Source organism: Danio rerio, chromosome 10 (assembly GCF_049306965.1).
Source record: "Danio rerio strain Tuebingen ecotype United States chromosome 10, GRCz12tu, whole genome shotgun sequence".
In the NCBI taxonomy this organism is placed as follows: domain Eukaryota; kingdom Metazoa; phylum Chordata; class Actinopteri; order Cypriniformes; family Danionidae; genus Danio; species Danio rerio.
In genome coordinates, this window is record NC_133185.1 from 35,924,422 (window position 1) to 35,943,003 (window position 18,582).

The following is an 18,582-nucleotide window of genomic DNA, read 5'->3' on the forward strand; positions in this document are numbered from 1 at the left end:
AAAGCAAACAACCACCTGTGAATAAAAGTATCAAACTGGTGGCTCCGGTCCTGCAGTATTTACCTCTCTAAACCACTTGCTGAGGCTATTAATTAGGCAACCTGGAAGGGAAAGGCAATTCATTAAGCCATGTGACGCAACACACACATTGTGACCTTTGTGAATGAAGTAAAGGCAGGCTGACTTTTGTTCTTCTCTCATATGTCTTTATTAGTTAGTTTTTGAATGTCTTCTACTTTTGCAATCACTAGTGCAATTCCAAAAGAGCTCCCTGCTCTGAGAGAAACCTTACTTCTTTTAAAATTGAATATTGATCTGTGTATGTGTTTCTGTGTGAATGCAGTGTCACAGAGAATTCAGGTTCAAATTTCAATTATTATGACTCATATTCTCTCTCTCTCTCTTTTTTTTATTTTTTTTTTTATTTTGTAGTATGAAATGTCCCTGTTGCCTAAAAAGCTCAATACTTTGCCTGAGGTAACTTGTAGATAACAACCTGCTCACCCTCAAAAACACAAAGTCAGACAACAATTACAATGTCTTTGAAATATAAAGCATCCCCAACGCTCATAAATAAATCTGCTAAAGTACTTCACATCAAAACTACAGATACTGAACAAAAAGGGCAGTTCAATTTCTGCCTTCGGTGAGGAAAAAAAATCTGCAATATAAGCTTATCAGAATGCCAAAAGCGCACTCTGTGTCCTCTGAAATGACTCATGGATGCGAGTAAACGGTGACTGCGTGATGCCTTGTGCTTACTCCGTTCAGTTTGTCTCCACTGTCATTCTCGATTAGTCTACCTGAAGTGAGTTTCGACATTCCTCCGGGATGTCCCTCGAGTAGAAAGAAAGCACGCACTGCATGCAACCTCGAAATCATCCCACATCACAAACATTCTGCACACTTACTCTAACTTTGATCACATTTGAAATGCACCATGCTTAAATAAAGACTTGCTTACTTCCCCCCTTCATCTACCCCATAAAGCGTTTAGGTGCAGCTTCACCATGCAAAGAATAAATGATAACATTACCTGGATAAACAAGCAAAGCAATCAGCCACACGGTGAAGATAAAGCAGGCAGGATTGCACATTCTTCAAACTGTTCTCTGGATGCAGCAGCCGGTGCTTCTTTCTTTCTTCCCTTTGGTTTTCTCCACACAAACACAACCACCTGTGCTCTGTTTGCTGTTTTATTTTTTTTGATCACCGAGTAATTACAGCAGAAAACGGCTTATTTTCACCCTTGGATAAGCATGGAGTGGAGTGGAGGCAATTTAAATCCAGCACAAGTTAAAGCGGCAGAGAGACTGAGCTCCCATTGATTATTTTCATAAGCAGAGCGCGCTCAGCAGGCTGGCGGAAGGGAACGTCCCGCCTCCTCTGAGCTGCGATTGGCTGGGATTGTTGGCTGTCTGTCAGCAAGGGGTGTCTCTCTTTTTCATGCTTCGCCTGGACCACTAATGCAAAGCTCTGCAAGATGAGAGAATGAGAGAACGAGCAGCATCTTCAATAAAACTGGCGGCCAGCCTCCTAATATTTGGTCTGTCACCACGAACTGACAGACACGTCTGGAATTGCTCTGTTCCCTCACATTATGGAGCTTCTATTTAAAGATCATGCCTTTCTTATTTGTGTAATTGCCTGCTGTCAACACTGACTATTGGATCCATGCCATGACGCTCAAGTCCCTTTGCTGTGATAGTCATCAGCACTCTGACAAAACTCTCAAGGTGACCTTGGACAGCTTTTGTAAATCTCTAGCTGCAAAAATTTACAATGTGCATCTCTTCCATTATAAATGCATATGGATGAACAAAAGCAGGGCTAATAATTGTTCAATTATGCCATGATGATCATTTCTTTCTCCCAAAAATATTTGTTATCGTTTTAAATGACATTAATCACTGTCTGACAGAACTCCCTAACTCCCTAAACTGGCAAAATAAGATCAACGTCAAGCACAATGAAAAGTCAAAGACATGTATTACACACAAAAAAAAAATTCATAATGAGTTTTTAATTATTCATTTTGACGTGTTTTAATATAATAATCATGACACTGAAAAAATATTAGGACAAGTTGGAGTATATTTTGTCTTCTGATCATTTTTTATATAATTAACACATTTATTTATTTGTTTGCTTGTTTGTTTGTTTGACATGGACATCACAATTACACTAGACAACCAAATGCATTTGTTTGTTTTAGCAGACTTGCCAATTCTCAACTCTTGAGGCTTGACATAAAATGAAAATATAATAGATACATACACACTACATAATTCTTTACATAAAGCTACTGTGAGGCAAAAGCGAAGGCGGCATGATCAAACAAACTAATAGTAGATTATTTGTGCAAACACTGCTATTTTGTTTTTAAGCACTTCTTAAGAACACTACTAGAAATATTTATATTACTTTCTAATTTTAGGCTAACAGGTAAATCACTCTACTATTTGGTTCCCTTAGCAGAGACAACAGATTGACCAAAAGAGCTCTTACACTATTGCGCTCATGTGACTTTGTGAGAGGTTTGATGCCTACTGACTAGATCAGAAAACAGCATTGGAACATGATTATTTAAACATTTAAAGTAACAATTTAGGATAATTAAATTTAACAAAACTAAAAAAGTTATGTTTACATAGGCTTTGAATCCATCATTTTAATTGCTTGTTTATATATCGAGTCAATAGGCTTCAGTGTTGTTAAAGAGGCTTTTGACCGTGATCTAATGCAATATGACGAGTGAGAATTAATATCATTGTGTGCATGCATAATTTTGCAGTTTGCTAAAAATGTTGTTATAAAAAAGTTCTAATAAAACAAAGACGGTTTAAACTTGGATTGACCTTCTTACACATTTTTTACATGACTATTACATTTTTAATTAATGTCTAGAGTTATGCTAAGATAGCTAAATTTATCCACTTCTTCAATAACTTTATTTTTAATCAGCACCTCAAACGTATCCCTTACAGGCCTATTTCTATTGATAAACAACACATTTTTGTTTAAGACATAGATAATTTTATTCAGATTCATATACCCATATATTATATTTTTTTGAACCATGAAAAGATATGTGAACTCCCCAGCACCATAGATTTGACAACTCGAAGGGAGTCTTGTGTTTAGTGAGCAGTCCTGAATAGAACCCAATCACACAGGCTTTACACTCAAATATTTGCTGTACTCTTTAGCCATATGGGGTAAGATTATCAAAGCCACAGAACCAGAAGAGTCTTTCTACATAGAAATTTCTGCAATATTTAACTACAGTTGAGCAATGTTTTAAATATGTAAGATTGTTACAGGTGGGAATTTTCCAGAGTTGTTATTTTGCAATCACATTTTTAACCAATGAAATGCTCTGAGAAGATTATAAAAGCCAAGAGCAAACATTCTTTTATTTTTGGTCCGTTGAAAAAATAACCATCCAGCAATTTTCTGGGGACATTATTAAATATTTGTAAAATAATAAAACAAAAGAAAACAACTTCTGGAAATGTGATTTTATTGTTTAAATAAGCTTATAAACAATCATGTGGAATTGTTCTATATAACAGTGGTCCCCAATCGTGGATCAATTGGTACTGGGCCATAGAAGAAATCATTAATTATTTATGTTTTATTTATTATCTGAGTCTGAAAAATCTTTTATTTTTGAAAAATCTTTTATTTTGAAAAAAAGACTGTATTCCCCCGATTATATCTCAGTCATCTGAGTGCCCAAAATTAAACAACAAGTAAGAAAGAGACATCTTTTGAAAGTATTTTTGCTAAGGAAAAAAGACCCATTGAAGGACCTGTAAACTGCCAAGGAATGGATCCGCAACTAATTCCAACAAATAAAGTGCATCCACCCTATCTGTGCAAGAAGATCAACTGCTAGAGAGGGGCAGATTGCATATTGCATCTTTTCTAGAGTTCAAGAAGGTTCGTTATTTCCAATGGAGGTCCCCGCGGCTTGTGCTCACACCGTTCCGACGCATCAGGTTGAATGAATGCCACAAGCGCATCGCAAGTTGTGGGACAAGAACTGGCAGATCAGCTTCATATTTTTTGTATGAAATATCCACATTTTGGTAGACTAATTACCTCAGACAAACACAGAACACCCAAACAGTGCAGTGCTTTTGAATTTTCTCGATAAATAAGACTTGGAGTTAGAGCAATGTTTTGTCAGTTTGTCTTCCTCTGAGAAAATGGTTGATGGTCATCTACAACCTATGAACCCAAAATTCAACCCTTAAAATTATATATATACATTTTTAATTACCGCTGACTAACTCTCAGATTGTTCCATTTCTTTAAGAGTTTCCTTTTTCTGTAGAAGATATTTTGAAAAATTAAAAATCCATATTAAGAAATAAGGCTGCACGATATTGAAAAACTCTAACATTGCTTTTTTTTTTTTGATGCGATATATATTGTGATATGACCACAAGTTTATTAGATGAGATTAACTACAGAATATGAACAGAATTTATCATTTTAGATTGATTGGGATAATTCTGTAGGGTAGTGCACAAAATATAATAAGCAAGCTACAAGCATAGATCAATTCGATAAATAAAAATATACAAATGAAATAAACTGTGTTTTATTGTTTTTAGGAGTTAAACTGTATTTAGGTATACAGTAATTACATTAAAATAATATTGCATGGTCTTCATTTTATAAACAATTCAATATAATGGATTGTTATTAATCTGTCAAAGTTATAAACAGTAGTTTCCTATGCCTGAATGCTTTTAAAAGCCTCTGACACATGCCTAAAAAAAACACTTAAGAAATGATCAATTATAATCCAGACTAAACATTGCATATACTTGTAATGTGACTATTGCGAATGATCCATTGCAATACCGATGCTGAAATGATATATAGTGTAGACCTATCAGGGAAAAACAATTACTATGGACATCAATGGTTACAAGTTTCCAGCATTTTTCAAAATAACTTTTCTTATGTTCAACAGAAAAGAAACTCAAAAAAGTTGCTTACAAGTGAAGGCTAACTGATGACAGAAATTTCACTTTTATGTGAACTTTCCTTTTAAGTTCTGACCTCTCAAACCGCCATACTGTTGATTCACTGTGCACTGGCTTTTCCATCAGGACAAGATGATTTTGTTTGCTGTCCAGCCTCAGGGTTTGCAACTCCTAAGTTGGACATTCTTCTCTGCTCACTTCCACTGCGCTCTGTTCAAGACAGAAGTGTGATCTCACTTCCAGGGAATGCCATGAATTCCCTGAATATTAATTGCACTCTTACTGGCATGTTATGAATTAAAAATGAGCAAAAGCAGAGGGTTTAATCGAAATATTACCCGAGCTCTTAACAAGTCTGAATTGCACTGCAAGTACTATTAACCAAACGCTAAATCAAATCCGGCAAGGTCACCGAATTGCACGTTTTTAATGGCGCCACTGTCAGGCTAATTCAAAACCTGCCCTACCTGTGCAATGTCCCGAAGAGGCCATCCACACATTCACCAGCAGACCCGTGACAATAACTCACGCTGGAAATATGCTCCCCATTTCATAAAGAGCTTATCTAGTGATGTATATCAAAATGTGATGCAAATGCCACCAAATCTTTCCATTCTTTGAGGGGAGAGTGTAAGTTCTGCGAGTAACAGAGCACCAGCTAAACGCCACAGATAAACCAGATAGTAATTTCACAGGGTGCCGTTTGTGGTCATGATAGGAATCATAATTGATGCTCGCGGTACTAACGTTTGACAAGGACATATTCTTTGAGGGTTTTAGACAAGCCTCTCTGGATGATTAATAACGCTCAATAGAATAGAACTACTGACGACATGTAATTAAGATTATGATTAATTTATTTAAGATTACAATAAAATTATGAACTAACATGCCCTTCAAATAACTTAAAGTGGCCAAAGTATTGTTCCAACCCTAAAAAGTCATCAAAAAAAGAAAGACACAGAGTCAGAGAATGGGATGAATGGATGAATAAGGTGGGGCGGATGGATGGATGGATGAGAATGGATGGTAGGATTGGAACTAAAGGGGATGGATGGATTGGGAAGAATGGGAACGGTTGGATGGATTGGGAAGAATGGGAACGGTTGGATGGATTGGGAAGAATGGGAACGGTTGGATGGATTGGGAAGAATGGGAACGGTTGGATGGATTGGGAAGAATGGGATGGATTGGGACAGATAGATGGATTGGGATGGAGGAATGGGATGAATGGTTGAATAAGGTGGGGCGGATGGATGGATGGATTGGGATGGATGAGAATGGATGGTAGGATTGGAACTAAAGGGGATGGATGGATTGGGGAGAATGGGAATGGTTGGATGGATTGGGAAGAATGGGAACGGTTGGATGGATTGGGAAGAATGGGAATGGTTGGATGGATTGGGAAGAATGGGAATGGTTGGATGGATTGGAACAGATGGGAATGGATGGATGATGGATTAGAATGGATAAATGGATGGGTGGATTGGGACGGATGTAGATGGAGTGTTGGAATAGATAGTGATGGATGGATGGATGGATGAATGGATGGATGGATGGATGGATGGATGGATGGGGACAGATGGGGATGGATGAATGGATTGGGATGGATGGGCAGATGGATTAGCACAAATGAGGATGGACAGATGGATTGGGACAAATGAGAATGAATGGATAGATGGGCACGGATAGATGAATGGGGACGGAAGGATAGGGACGGATGGATGGATAGTTGGGGACAGATGGATAGGGACGAACAGATAGATGGATGGGGACGAACAGATAGATGGATTGGGACAGATGGAAATGGATGGTTGGATTGGATGGGGACGGATGAATAGATTGGGATAGATGGGTGGATTGGGATGGATTGATTGATTGATTGATCGGGACAAATGAGGACGGATGGATAGATGGGGATGGATAGATGGATGAGTAGATGAATGGATTGGGATGGATGGGGATGGACGAACAGATGGGGACAGATGGAAAAATTGATAGATTATTATTTAGCCACTAATTTGGAGTCTGCCTTTTCCATCTGACTGAGAGTGAAGGCTTGAATTTTGAAACAGTAACTGATCCTAGATCAGAAGCTCCTGCTAATTTTATCCCTATGCAGCATTTGTAATTGGTTTCCCGTATACAGTACAAAACACAAAATTACAAAATAGGAGAATAGTACTGTTAATTATGGATAATATGACTGGATGGATGTACATATACAGTACAGTAGATAGACTATGAGAGATGGATGAATGTACAAACTGTGATGTATGATTTAATTAGTGGTTGCATGGATATATGAATTGATAGCATACAGACATATGGAAGACTGGATATAACAGACATACTGTATGCATGAATATGATACAAACGATTTGATAAATGAATGGACTAGATATATGCACATATATAGGAATGGACAAATGGAAAGAGATAAGGATTGTATGGTTACAGCATATGAAGGGAATGGGACAAACAGAATGGGATGCATTTGAAAACTTTTAAAATAACCTTCATTAAAGTCTGCATGAAACAGAAGTTGCTGAGACTTTTATATCAGCATGTTGATATACTTCCAACTGAAATGCAGTACTAAGAGGGGGGCGGAGCTTTATCTGTCTGCATCCTTCCCTCAAAGCTAACTAACGGTAAGAGGGGTGTGGCATAAATATTGTGGTTGAAGCAGTCAAACTAGCATCAATGGAGAAGAATGCGGAAGCAAATGGTCAGATTTTGATTGAAGATTATCAAAACTTTTATATTTCAGTGGATTAACTTATGCAGATTAATTGTTCACCTAAAGGATAATAATGTGTGCTAGCAAAATAAACACTAAGTGTTTAAATCACACAGACTTAAAGAACATGCCATCATTATTTTTTTTCAGGAGCACAGAGAGGTTCAGGTAAAACCCTTTTATATCATGTAATCGCTAAATATTTCCATAATATCCCTTTCATGAAATACTAAAGGCTGAAGAGTTTAGTTAAAATAGTGTTTGATCTCTGAATTGCTTTGAAAGCCAACTACTAAGAGGATGCAGCAATCAATGGTTGTTCTGCAATCCCAGTCAAAACACTGGCATATCAAAGATGAGATTAGTTGTTGTTCAATAAATAGCACATCCATTACAGACATCTGTAAGATGAGAAGGGTTTGACTTTAAAATCAATTCTGTGTTGACCAAACACACACACACGGCGGTTTACCTGCTGTAAACTGTGATAAATAACACCTGTGTCCACAATTCAGCAGCCCTCTTATTTAAACAGACATCAAACACTCTAAAAACATGACTCCACCTTCATAGGAGTAACATACTATGCTGTTTTAAACTAAACAAATAAATGAAAATATATATATATATATATATATATATATATATATATATATATATATATATATATATATATATATATATATATATATTTTTTTTTTTTTTTTTTTATCCAGATGTGATAAAATCTGTTTAACCAACACAATTTCCCAGTAAAATTGTCTGCTAAACTGTATAAAAAAAAAATTAAAAAAAAGAGACTGCTGCAACTTTGCAGCATCCACTGCAGCATGAATAAATGATGTGGTTACTATTATGGGACTACAGTTTCACTTTTGCTGACTTTTTTGTTGTTTTTTCATAATTATTTAAGAGGTCATCTTAAATTATGAGATCCATTTGTAGCCTTTAAAAACTACTGTATATACTTTATTTGAAAGCACCTTCAGAAACAAAAAAGAAAAATAGCTTTTGTTACATATTTAAGGTGCTGTATGTATGTTTTTGACTCTTCTAATGCATAAAAATACCATAATATGTTTGCAGTTATTTAAGAAACATGCCAAGTGAACACTTGTTTATCTAAAAACAATGTGAAAATCATATATTCTGCTTGAAAATGTGTATTAATAAATGTGTATGTGCCAAAACGTGCGTCTTTAAGTTCCACATGAGGTTATTAATTAGCAAATAATATAAATATATGAACGTAAATATTGGGTGAGCAGGTTACATTATAACCCATTGTCCTAACAACACGCTTTGTGACTAGATTTGCAGTGATAAGCAATTGAGCTGTTTGAACCAGACGAAACACTACAGAAATTTAAATAAAGCCATTTAGAAGCACAGAAAATATGTGCACTTACTGCACTCCAACAACATGGTAAGGTTTATAATTTAATAAATGCATATTAAACCTCTTTAACATTATTAAACATACATGCTGAATCACTGATATCTGTTCATCCATTTTAAGTGGTTTATTTTATTTTAAAGATCTGAGGTGAACTATCTGCTGCTGCTTTCAAGAGTATAGCAATAAACGTAATGTAAAATGGCACTCAAACTCACATCCTTAACATTTACCATTGAATAAAGCATATGAGGTGTCCCTGATCATTGTCAATTTTCTGTTGTTTAGCTGCAAGAAATAGAAGCCATTTCTATTTCAAAAACTCCTTTTAATGTGGAAAAAAATGCAATCAAATGAGCCTTTAGTGTTGACAGTAAGGCACACTGCTGTTGGTGTTGTCAATCTGGCAACACCTTCAACCACCAGGAGTCAAACTTAAATACTGTACCTTTAAGTGACTATTAAAACAACATATACAACTGTATATGGAAATGTTAGAATTGAAAGTCTGATGAACAAAAATATTTGATACATTTATTTGCTGAATGTGACATCTTGCATTTAGTCAACTAATTCAAAAAAAAAAAAAAAAAAAAGACGGTGGCGGTAATTCCCATAAATTTGCGGACAATTTTGGAAAAAAAAAAAAAAAAAAAATATATATATATATATATAAATAAAACAATGACAAATCACAAAAAGAAAGCTTCTATATTTTGGTCTCTAGTCAACAAGATTTGAAACGGTAGGGATTAAGCCAAAGGAAGGTTGTATAACTCTTATTTTTATCCAAGATCTTACTTTTTCTCAGATTTCACTCCCTAGAGCATCTGACATTGTCACACATAGGACATGCGTTAGGGCTTCCTCTAAATTAATACACCTAAAACACGGATTTCCGTAAAACTCAATGGCAGGGAAATGGTTTTCTCTTGTTAACTGCAGGAAAAGAGTTAAACGAAACAATCACGCACATCATATTACCAACCATACATGTAAAGTACAAATAATGTCCTTGAATTCGGTCACGTCCAGCGGCCATCACCCTTGAATCAATGTCATTTCCACCTGTCTGTTTCATGTTCCCCTGGGCTCCAACTTTCCTTTTGGAGTCTGAAGCGTGTAAAATGCACAAAACGCCCAATTCATTCAACAAGATCTCTATATCTCATCTGAGCTATGAATTCACATGTAAATCACTCGTGCTAAATCCGCGTCTGCTTACAGTACAATCTGAAAACTCCCCCTGCCCCCCATTCCATGTAGTGTATTCTATTGTGAGGGCGCAGGTGAGACGTCATTTTTCGAGAGACACTCAAATACATCACAGCACAGTTTAAGCAAGATCTAAGTCACATAAAACAATTCATTGCAAACTGAAATATATATGATTTGATAATATGGTTTGGGATTTGATGTTATATAAGATTATTTACATTTTTGCGATTATTTTGCGATTAAATAAGAATTTTGCTGGATCACAAAAATGTTTAACTTTTTGTTGATTTTGCGTTCGATTCAGCGATCATGGAATCGCAAAAAAACTAGGGGGTCTTTCTAAGTAATACAATATATTGTATTATATAATATAATATAATATAATATAATATAATATAATATAATATAATATAATATAATATAATATAATATAATATAATATAATATAATATAATATAATATAATATAATATAAATGTCATAACAGCAATTTAAGTCAAGACATGTTTCTACTTTTTTTACGATTTCAGGTAATTTCAGTAAATTTCAAGCACTGCACAATATTATTTTAAAGCTTCTTGGATATTAAATTGCACCAGTTGCATGAGGAAAGAAGCCATAAAAATAAATAAATAAATAATTAATAAATAAATAAATAAATAAATAAACAAACATTTATCCCTGAACATGCTCTCAAACATCCATGTTGTGATTATTATACTTAGGTTTTCAGGCACAAATTCATCATCTTCCATCAAGACAACCTAGAAATGCATTCATATAGTTGTGTGCATGTACATGACAGTGTGAGTATATATGTGTGTGTGTGTGTGTCAGCTCTTCAGGGGGACTAGAGAGATGTGCATTTGATCTACTACTGCAGGGCTATTAAACCTGCACTCCAGCAGTAACACAGATGGCACCAGCCTCTCCAACTCCATTTCACTGCTGAAGGAGAGAGAAGAGCATGTACAGATAAAAAGAGAGGGACAGAATGACCATCACAGGCTGTCTGGACAAAAGATAAAGGAAGAGCTCAACCAGCATTTGACATCTTGTGTATATATACTGCTGTAAAAAAATATCTCAAGGCAAAAACACTGAATAAAAAATACAAAAGTAGTCATTACAAAAGGCGTAAGGATGGTAAAGTTTAACAGATTACTCGCTTGCAAAGTTGTTTTGCACTGTATTTGGATGTTCGTTTTCAGCTCAAAAACACATGAGCCTCTGGGTTTCCTCAGGCATCCCTGTTAATCAGCTGGTGGATCATGTTGCAAGATGTACAAAACTGTACTGTATGTTTAGAGTGACCATATTTACATAATCACAAGAAAACATTTTACATTACAGAGTTATCATTATACCAGACGTGCCGTAAAACCAAATTTCATGCCACCAGACTATTTTATGTCTATGTCAAGTTTCCAATTCTATGTCAAGTCAAAGTATATCAGAATTTAAAATATGCTGAGGAATTACTGTGCAGTGGTTATTATAAGAAACTATCGGTAATGAAACACTTTGTTGAAGAGCATTACCATGAAACAATCATTATGAACTGCTTGTTTGTAGTAAAAATTCATATTAATGATATTAGGGTTGTCGCGATACCATTAATTCGTGTTACGATACTATACCAGCTGAAGTGTCATGATACCAAGTAGTATTGCGATACCGTAATTCATAATTCAAACCCATGAAATAAAGAAAATAGTTAGAAATATGATTTTGTGTTTTAATATGCCCACTTGAATTGAATTAATGATTCCCTTATTATTGAAAAAAGTATTTGCTCATCACTTCACCTAAGATGTATTCTTTTTTCTTTTTTTGTGCTTATTTTGTAGATAATGGACCAACAAAAAAAACATTAAAATAAAGACACAAATTATACCAAATGAAATTTGTTACAAGAAAAAAAGAAAATTTCCAACCAAATTAGGTTTTATGAAGTGGTCAAAAAATTATTCAATGTTTCCTGTATCTACTGTTTTTATTTAATTTTTATTTTTTTGTCTTATTAGGTAAGAATCAAGATTGTCACTGTTGTACCTACTAAATTATATTGACAGGAGCAAAAATTAAGTGCATCAGATTCAAACTGAAGCGTCAGAAAATGTGCAATAGGCTACCATAAAAGGTGTGAATTCTACAGTTTGCAACCTTAAAGGGCTCCGCAGACTATTCAGATAAAATGCTCTTATGTAAATGTGTGAGCATTTTAGTTACTTTTCCACATGCAACATTATGTATTTTAGGTTTACATTATGTATGTATTTGGTTAATGATGATACTACCGTTTACAAACTACAGTGGCACCACCAGTATTTTGGAGCCATAGTATCACGATACTCCCATATACCGGTAAACCATGCAACCCTAAATGTCTTTTTTTATTATTTGTGGGTCTCCTTGCTTGCTTTGGCACACTGTACATGTCCATGTCCCCTTATTTGGTGATACAACTGGTTTCTGATTATTTACTGTTAACAATTGCATTATGGGACTTGGATCACTGCTCTGTCGACTTTTGTAGTTGAAAATTCAACTTTGCAGTTTAACAAAGTGACTTTTATTGACATTTTTGTAGTTTAAAATACAATAAATGTATAAAATGTATTATAAATGTATAAAATTGTACTATAATGTATTTATATAAATAGAATATGCCTAGGCAGCTTATTACAAGGCTTTTGTACCATAATACACAACACCTACTCAAGTAAAAGTACTATTACTTACCCAAAAACGTAATACAAGTAGAGTAAAAGCATGTGTGGTAAATATTACTCAAAGTATGATTAAAAAGTATAGCCCTTTTAAAATTATTCAAGAATGGAGAGTATTACTCTGTGAAAAGCTGATGCATTTACATGCATGCATTTGTGCGTGTATGTAACGTTACATCCTATAGTGCGTTTAGTTATTGCTAAAGACTATTTCACGATTTCAGTATTATCCACCATCCTTTCAGTGGCATGCTGTCTAAACAGTCATTGCATGTAAGGATTTTAAACATCTTCTTGGACACTTTCCAAACATGTCTTCAAATGTTTTGCTATGTGGCAAAATTATTATTAGTGGACGGAATAAGCCAATCCCCATAGACGAGGAAAAAAAAGTTAAAGGAAACCTCAAAGGGAGGTACGCAATGGGTACTTAATGGAAAGTAAAAGTATACATTTTTAAAACTACATCGTAAATTGCATGAGAAAAACTACTCAATTACAATAATTTGAGTGTTTTTAATTTGTTACTTTACACCACTGACAACACCAATCCAGACTATGTTTCATTTTAAACTAATAAAAATGCTGCTAAAAGTCAAGTTTCTAACCTTTCAAGGTTTAAACTTGTTGGAAGATAGATTAAAATGCAATTGAAATGCATTAATAAACAATTAAAAACATAAATAAATAATAAGAAATAAGGAAAACTACTAATTCACAGATATTTTACCCTTTTATTTGTAGTGTAGTGACTAGTGCTATCTGGCACTTTCTCTTAACCATACACTTCCAACCAAACTAAAATCAAGAACTCTACACCTACATTCTCATGAACACATGGAGATGGGGTTGGGCCAAATTCTTATTATGGTGTATTTACACTTGCAGCATGAATTTCTTGGTTTATTTGGTCCAACCCTAAAAAGAAAATAAACCACCCAGTCTAGCTTCTCTATTCACATAGCTACTTTTAAGAAAGAACCTATAGATATGCATAAAATAAAAACTACATAAAAACTACTGGCCACTTTGTTAGGTACACCATACCAGTACTAGGTTGGACCCCTTTTGCCTTCAAAACTGCCTTAATCCTTCATGGCATAGATTCAATAAGTTACTGGAAATATTTTTCAGAGATTTTGGTCCATATTGACATGATAGCATCCCGCAGTTGCTGCAGATTTGTTGGCTGAACATCTATAATGCGAATCTCTCGTTCCACCACATCCGAAAGGTGCTCTATTGGATTGAGGATCTGGTGACTGTGGAGGCCATTTGAGTACAGTGAACTCATTGCCATGTTCAAGAAACCAGTCTAAGATGATTTGCACTTTATGACATGTGTTATCCTGCTGGAAGTAGCCATCAGAAGATGGGTACACTGTGGTCATAAAGGGATGGACATGGACAGCAAAAATAATCAGGTAGGCTGTGGCATTAACACAATGGTCAAATGGTACTAATGGGCGCAAAGTGTGCCAAGAAAATATCCCCCACACCATTACACCACCAGCAGCCTGAACCATTGATACAAGGCAGGATGGATCCATGCTTTCATGTCGTTGGTGCCAAATGACCCTACAATCTGAATGTCGCTGCAGAAATTGACACTCATCAGACCAGGCAATGTTTCTCCTATCTTCTTTTGTCCAATTTTGGTGAACCTGTGCTAATTGTAGCCTCAGTTTTCTGTTCTTAGCTGTCAGGAGTGGCCTTGTGGTCTTCTGCTGCTGTAATGCATCCGCCTCAAGGTTAGACGTTGTGCATTCAGAGATGCTCTTCTGCATACGTCGGTTGTTACAAGTGATTGAGTTACTGTTGCCTTTCTATCAGCTTGAACCAGTCTGACCATTCTCCTGACGTTAAAAAGGCATTTGTGCCCACAGAACTGCTGCTCACTGGATATTTTCTTTTTTCGTACCATTCTCTGCAAATCCTCGTGCGTGGTTGTGTGTGAAAAATCTCACCAACCAGTGGCACCAACAACCCTGCCCGTTCAAAATCTCTTTAATCACCTTTTTCTTCCCCATTCTGATGCTCGGTTTAAACTGCAGCAGATGACCTTGACCATTTCTAGAATTGACCATGTCCATGTTGGCTGATTGGAAATTTGCGTTAACGAGCAGTTGGACCTAATAAAGTGGCCGGTGAGTGTATGGCTTTTATGGCAAATCCTGTTTACGCATATACTGCTGAATGATCATTGTGTGTGATCAATATTCACATCCATGAATTTCGTGTCCTCTTTTTTGCTTCATTTAAAGGTCTATGGTTCAAGCTGTTCATATTTCAGTTGACCAGAACCCTATTTATTTTGAAAGTGGAACAAAAACAACTTTTATCATGATTTTTACAGTTTTTTTCTAAAAACTGAATAATTCCGATTTTTAATCTAATTTTAGCTACTTTAATCTAATTAAACTTGTCAAATGTGAACACATCCTTACCAAAATATAAAAATAAATAAACCACATGTCCTTGTAATTATTTGTAATGAGTACTAGACTTTTTTTTTTTCCAGTGCATTGCATGATTGCAGCTAACAGAAAACACAGCCAGAAAGAATCTATTTATCTAATTGATTTTGGAAAGATGGTCAATTTCCTATGCTAATCATATTTAAAATAGCAAAACACTCAAATATAAGAGCTTCCATTATTGTTAAATGCTTTTGATCATGATTTATCGTTCGAATTGAAAACCCTTGTGCTGAAATCACACAAACACTATCATCAAGGTCGGGATTGAGGCAAACTCTGGGTCTGCTTTTAATTCGCTCTTTCCTGCAGCCTCTTCATGCTGCTTGTGCTGCCAGTTTGTCGTCTGAATGCCCGGGCATTAGCAAAAGTGGCCTAAATTAATTTGGCAAGAGGAAGAGGCAGATGGAACATGTAATTGTAAAGGCACAGTTTTGGCAGCCTAAAAAGACATCTTAGAAGAATTAATATTTTCTCATGGTTAACACAATCCTTTATCACATTCTTCCCATCCTTGATTAATTCCAAAACAGTTATCTCATCTCAACTGAGCGAAAACAAGCAGTGAGAAAACCTTAATTATACAATACAAATGATGATAGCAATTGTATGAATATCAATTTTCAAGTAAGCTGTGGCTTGAAATTCTTAATATAGATTAAAGCATTGTCAACTGTCAGCAATCCACCAATGCAATGTGAACTATTCACTTTATTGAAAATATATATATATATAAGTTCAGAAATAGAAATTATGTTAGCATCAACTTCTTGGATGCCATCCTCATAAAACCAAAATGAATCCACAGGGGAGGTGAGATGAAAAAAGACACACCTTGAAGAAACTAGAAAAACAACATCGGCAGAATCGCAAAACATCATCTTATTTACATAAAAAGTAAGTAGCATGCTTGAACGGGGTTGTTTGAAATGACGTAACCTGACATTTTACTTCTGTTTACACATGTTTTTGTGTCGGTTTGGTTTGACAGCAAGTGATTTCTCCCTCAGGGTTTACACTGATGGTGGAGTCGAAGAACTGCAATTTCCAGCATTGGATTTTGTACAAAATGTATCCTCTTAGCAAAGACTTACATCTCGCCTTTGTAATAATAAATGAAGAACTAATAAATGAATTATACTGCAAGCTAGAGAAAAAAAAAATAGCTGCTGGCTGGAGAGCACACTTGTTTGACTTGAATTTTACTGTAGTTTATTAACAGTTAGCATTTATTTATGCATTTAGTTAGCAATTATTTATGCCATTTCATGACTTGTTACTTTCTGTAGAACAACAAACACAATTTTCAGTAGAAACTTCCTTGCGTATAGTTTTGATTCAGTAAACAATGTTTCAATTTATGATCTACTTTAATGTCAATTGTTTTGCTGTTTTGTCACAATCAGTCAGTTGGTTTGACAAACAGTTGGGCGGGCGGGCCGGCGGTCAGTCAGTCAGTCGAACAGTCGGCTGGATGGTTTGTTGGCTGGTTGAACGGTTGGTTGGTCGGTTAGTCGGTCAGCTGGACAGACGAATGGACGGACGGACGAATGGTGAATAATTTTCTTATAATAAATTATAAGAATTTGTGATTTTTATAGGATTTTCTAAGCTGTTGGTACTAAATAAACCAGACTATACATTGTTTCATGCCCAATCATCACAACCTACAGTATACAATGCATATACTGTCATCAAGAAGCCACATAAATTATAAATGATCTGTTGAGCGTTTCCCATCGATAGCAGTTTCCCCATATATGTGTGTGTGTGTGTGTTTCCTGAATGAAAACAGTAAATATGTAGAATCATCTGTGCCAACAAGAAGCACTTTCAGAGCTGCAGAAATGGTTTCCCAGCAACGGTTATAAACAAAACAGCACTGCCCTCACAAACGCTAATGCTACTTGGAATTAAAATGACAACACAAGTTTGTGAAGACAGTCAGTTACCTTCCATCAAACATACATTCATGTAAATGCCCACAGACGTACACCACTGCAAATAAATCAATGTATGGAAACCAGAGCACCCGGAGGACACTTACGTGAACACAGGGAGAACATGCAAACTCCACACAGAAATGGCAACTGAGCTGAGACTCAAACCAATGACCCAGCAACCTTCTTCCTGTGAGGTGACAGCACTACCTACTGCGTCACTGCTTCGCCCGAATATGACCTTAATCATATTAAATTATATAAAAATCGCTGTTTACATGCTTTACTCTTAATCTGAGTATTGTCCTAATCATATTAAAATCTTATTGGTGTCTATGTAAACGTACTCACTGATGAAGAGGTTTATAACTTTTTTCATGTTTTCTGGGTTGGAAGATGCACCAGGGACACGAATATACTACTTAAACATGAAAAAAGTCAGCATTTCTTGATATGTCCCCTTTAAACACAATCTACTATTTTCAGAAGGAATACTAAACATAAGCACTGGCAAATGATCAACCGAAAAACAAGCCAAACACATCCAATGATCTGTGCGCTTGTAGGGAAATGAAAGGGAGCTTGTGAAATTGCGTTTCGTACAGGCACTTTATCTTACACATCAGTAATCAGTCTGAATCTTTACAAATCCAAGGCACGAGTGTAAACTGAGAGGGTGAGGAGAAAAAAAAAAAAAAAAAAAAGAGCAGGGGGAAAGACCGTTGAGGATGTAGACATTGCTCTGGGAGTTTGTGTATTCGCCTCTGATGGGCTGCAGGGAGGGAACATTTCGATGCTGCAAGCCTCAGTGAGCAAATCTAAAATAAATTTAGCATGTTATCAAAAATTCACTGGCTTACGAGTCGACATTTTCCAGAAGCGTGTTCAGGTTAGACTATCATGCACCTCAGTTCCAATGCTGCAGAATAATTTAGCATTTTCTGATTCTATTGTAAATAAGCATTACTGCACATATGTGGCAAAACAGTGAATCTGTAGATGAAATATTTGTAAATGAAAAATTTCCTTAGTGAGACTTTATTTAATCAAATGATCTGCAGGCGTAGACAGCAG

General features: G+C 35.6%; 1 protein-coding gene across 3 annotated transcripts in view; it reads right to left on the bottom strand.

The window, feature by feature from the left end:
* The window catches only part of opcml (opioid binding protein/cell adhesion molecule-like), a 408,742-nt gene that overhangs the window by 348,386 nt on the left and 41,774 nt on the right, over nt 1–18,582 (bottom strand). Inside the window, exon 1 of one of the 3 annotated variants that reach the window (XM_009305399.5) lies at nt 1,037–1,388. The exons of the other annotated variants lie outside the window; for them this stretch is intronic. Coding sequence (XP_009303674.1) covers nt 1,037–1,097 — 61 coding nt within the window. The 5' untranslated portion in view covers nt 1,098–1,388. Of the gene's footprint in view, nt 1–1,036; nt 1,389–18,582 lie in introns of those variants that run through there. 3 annotated transcript variants of the gene reach the window in all.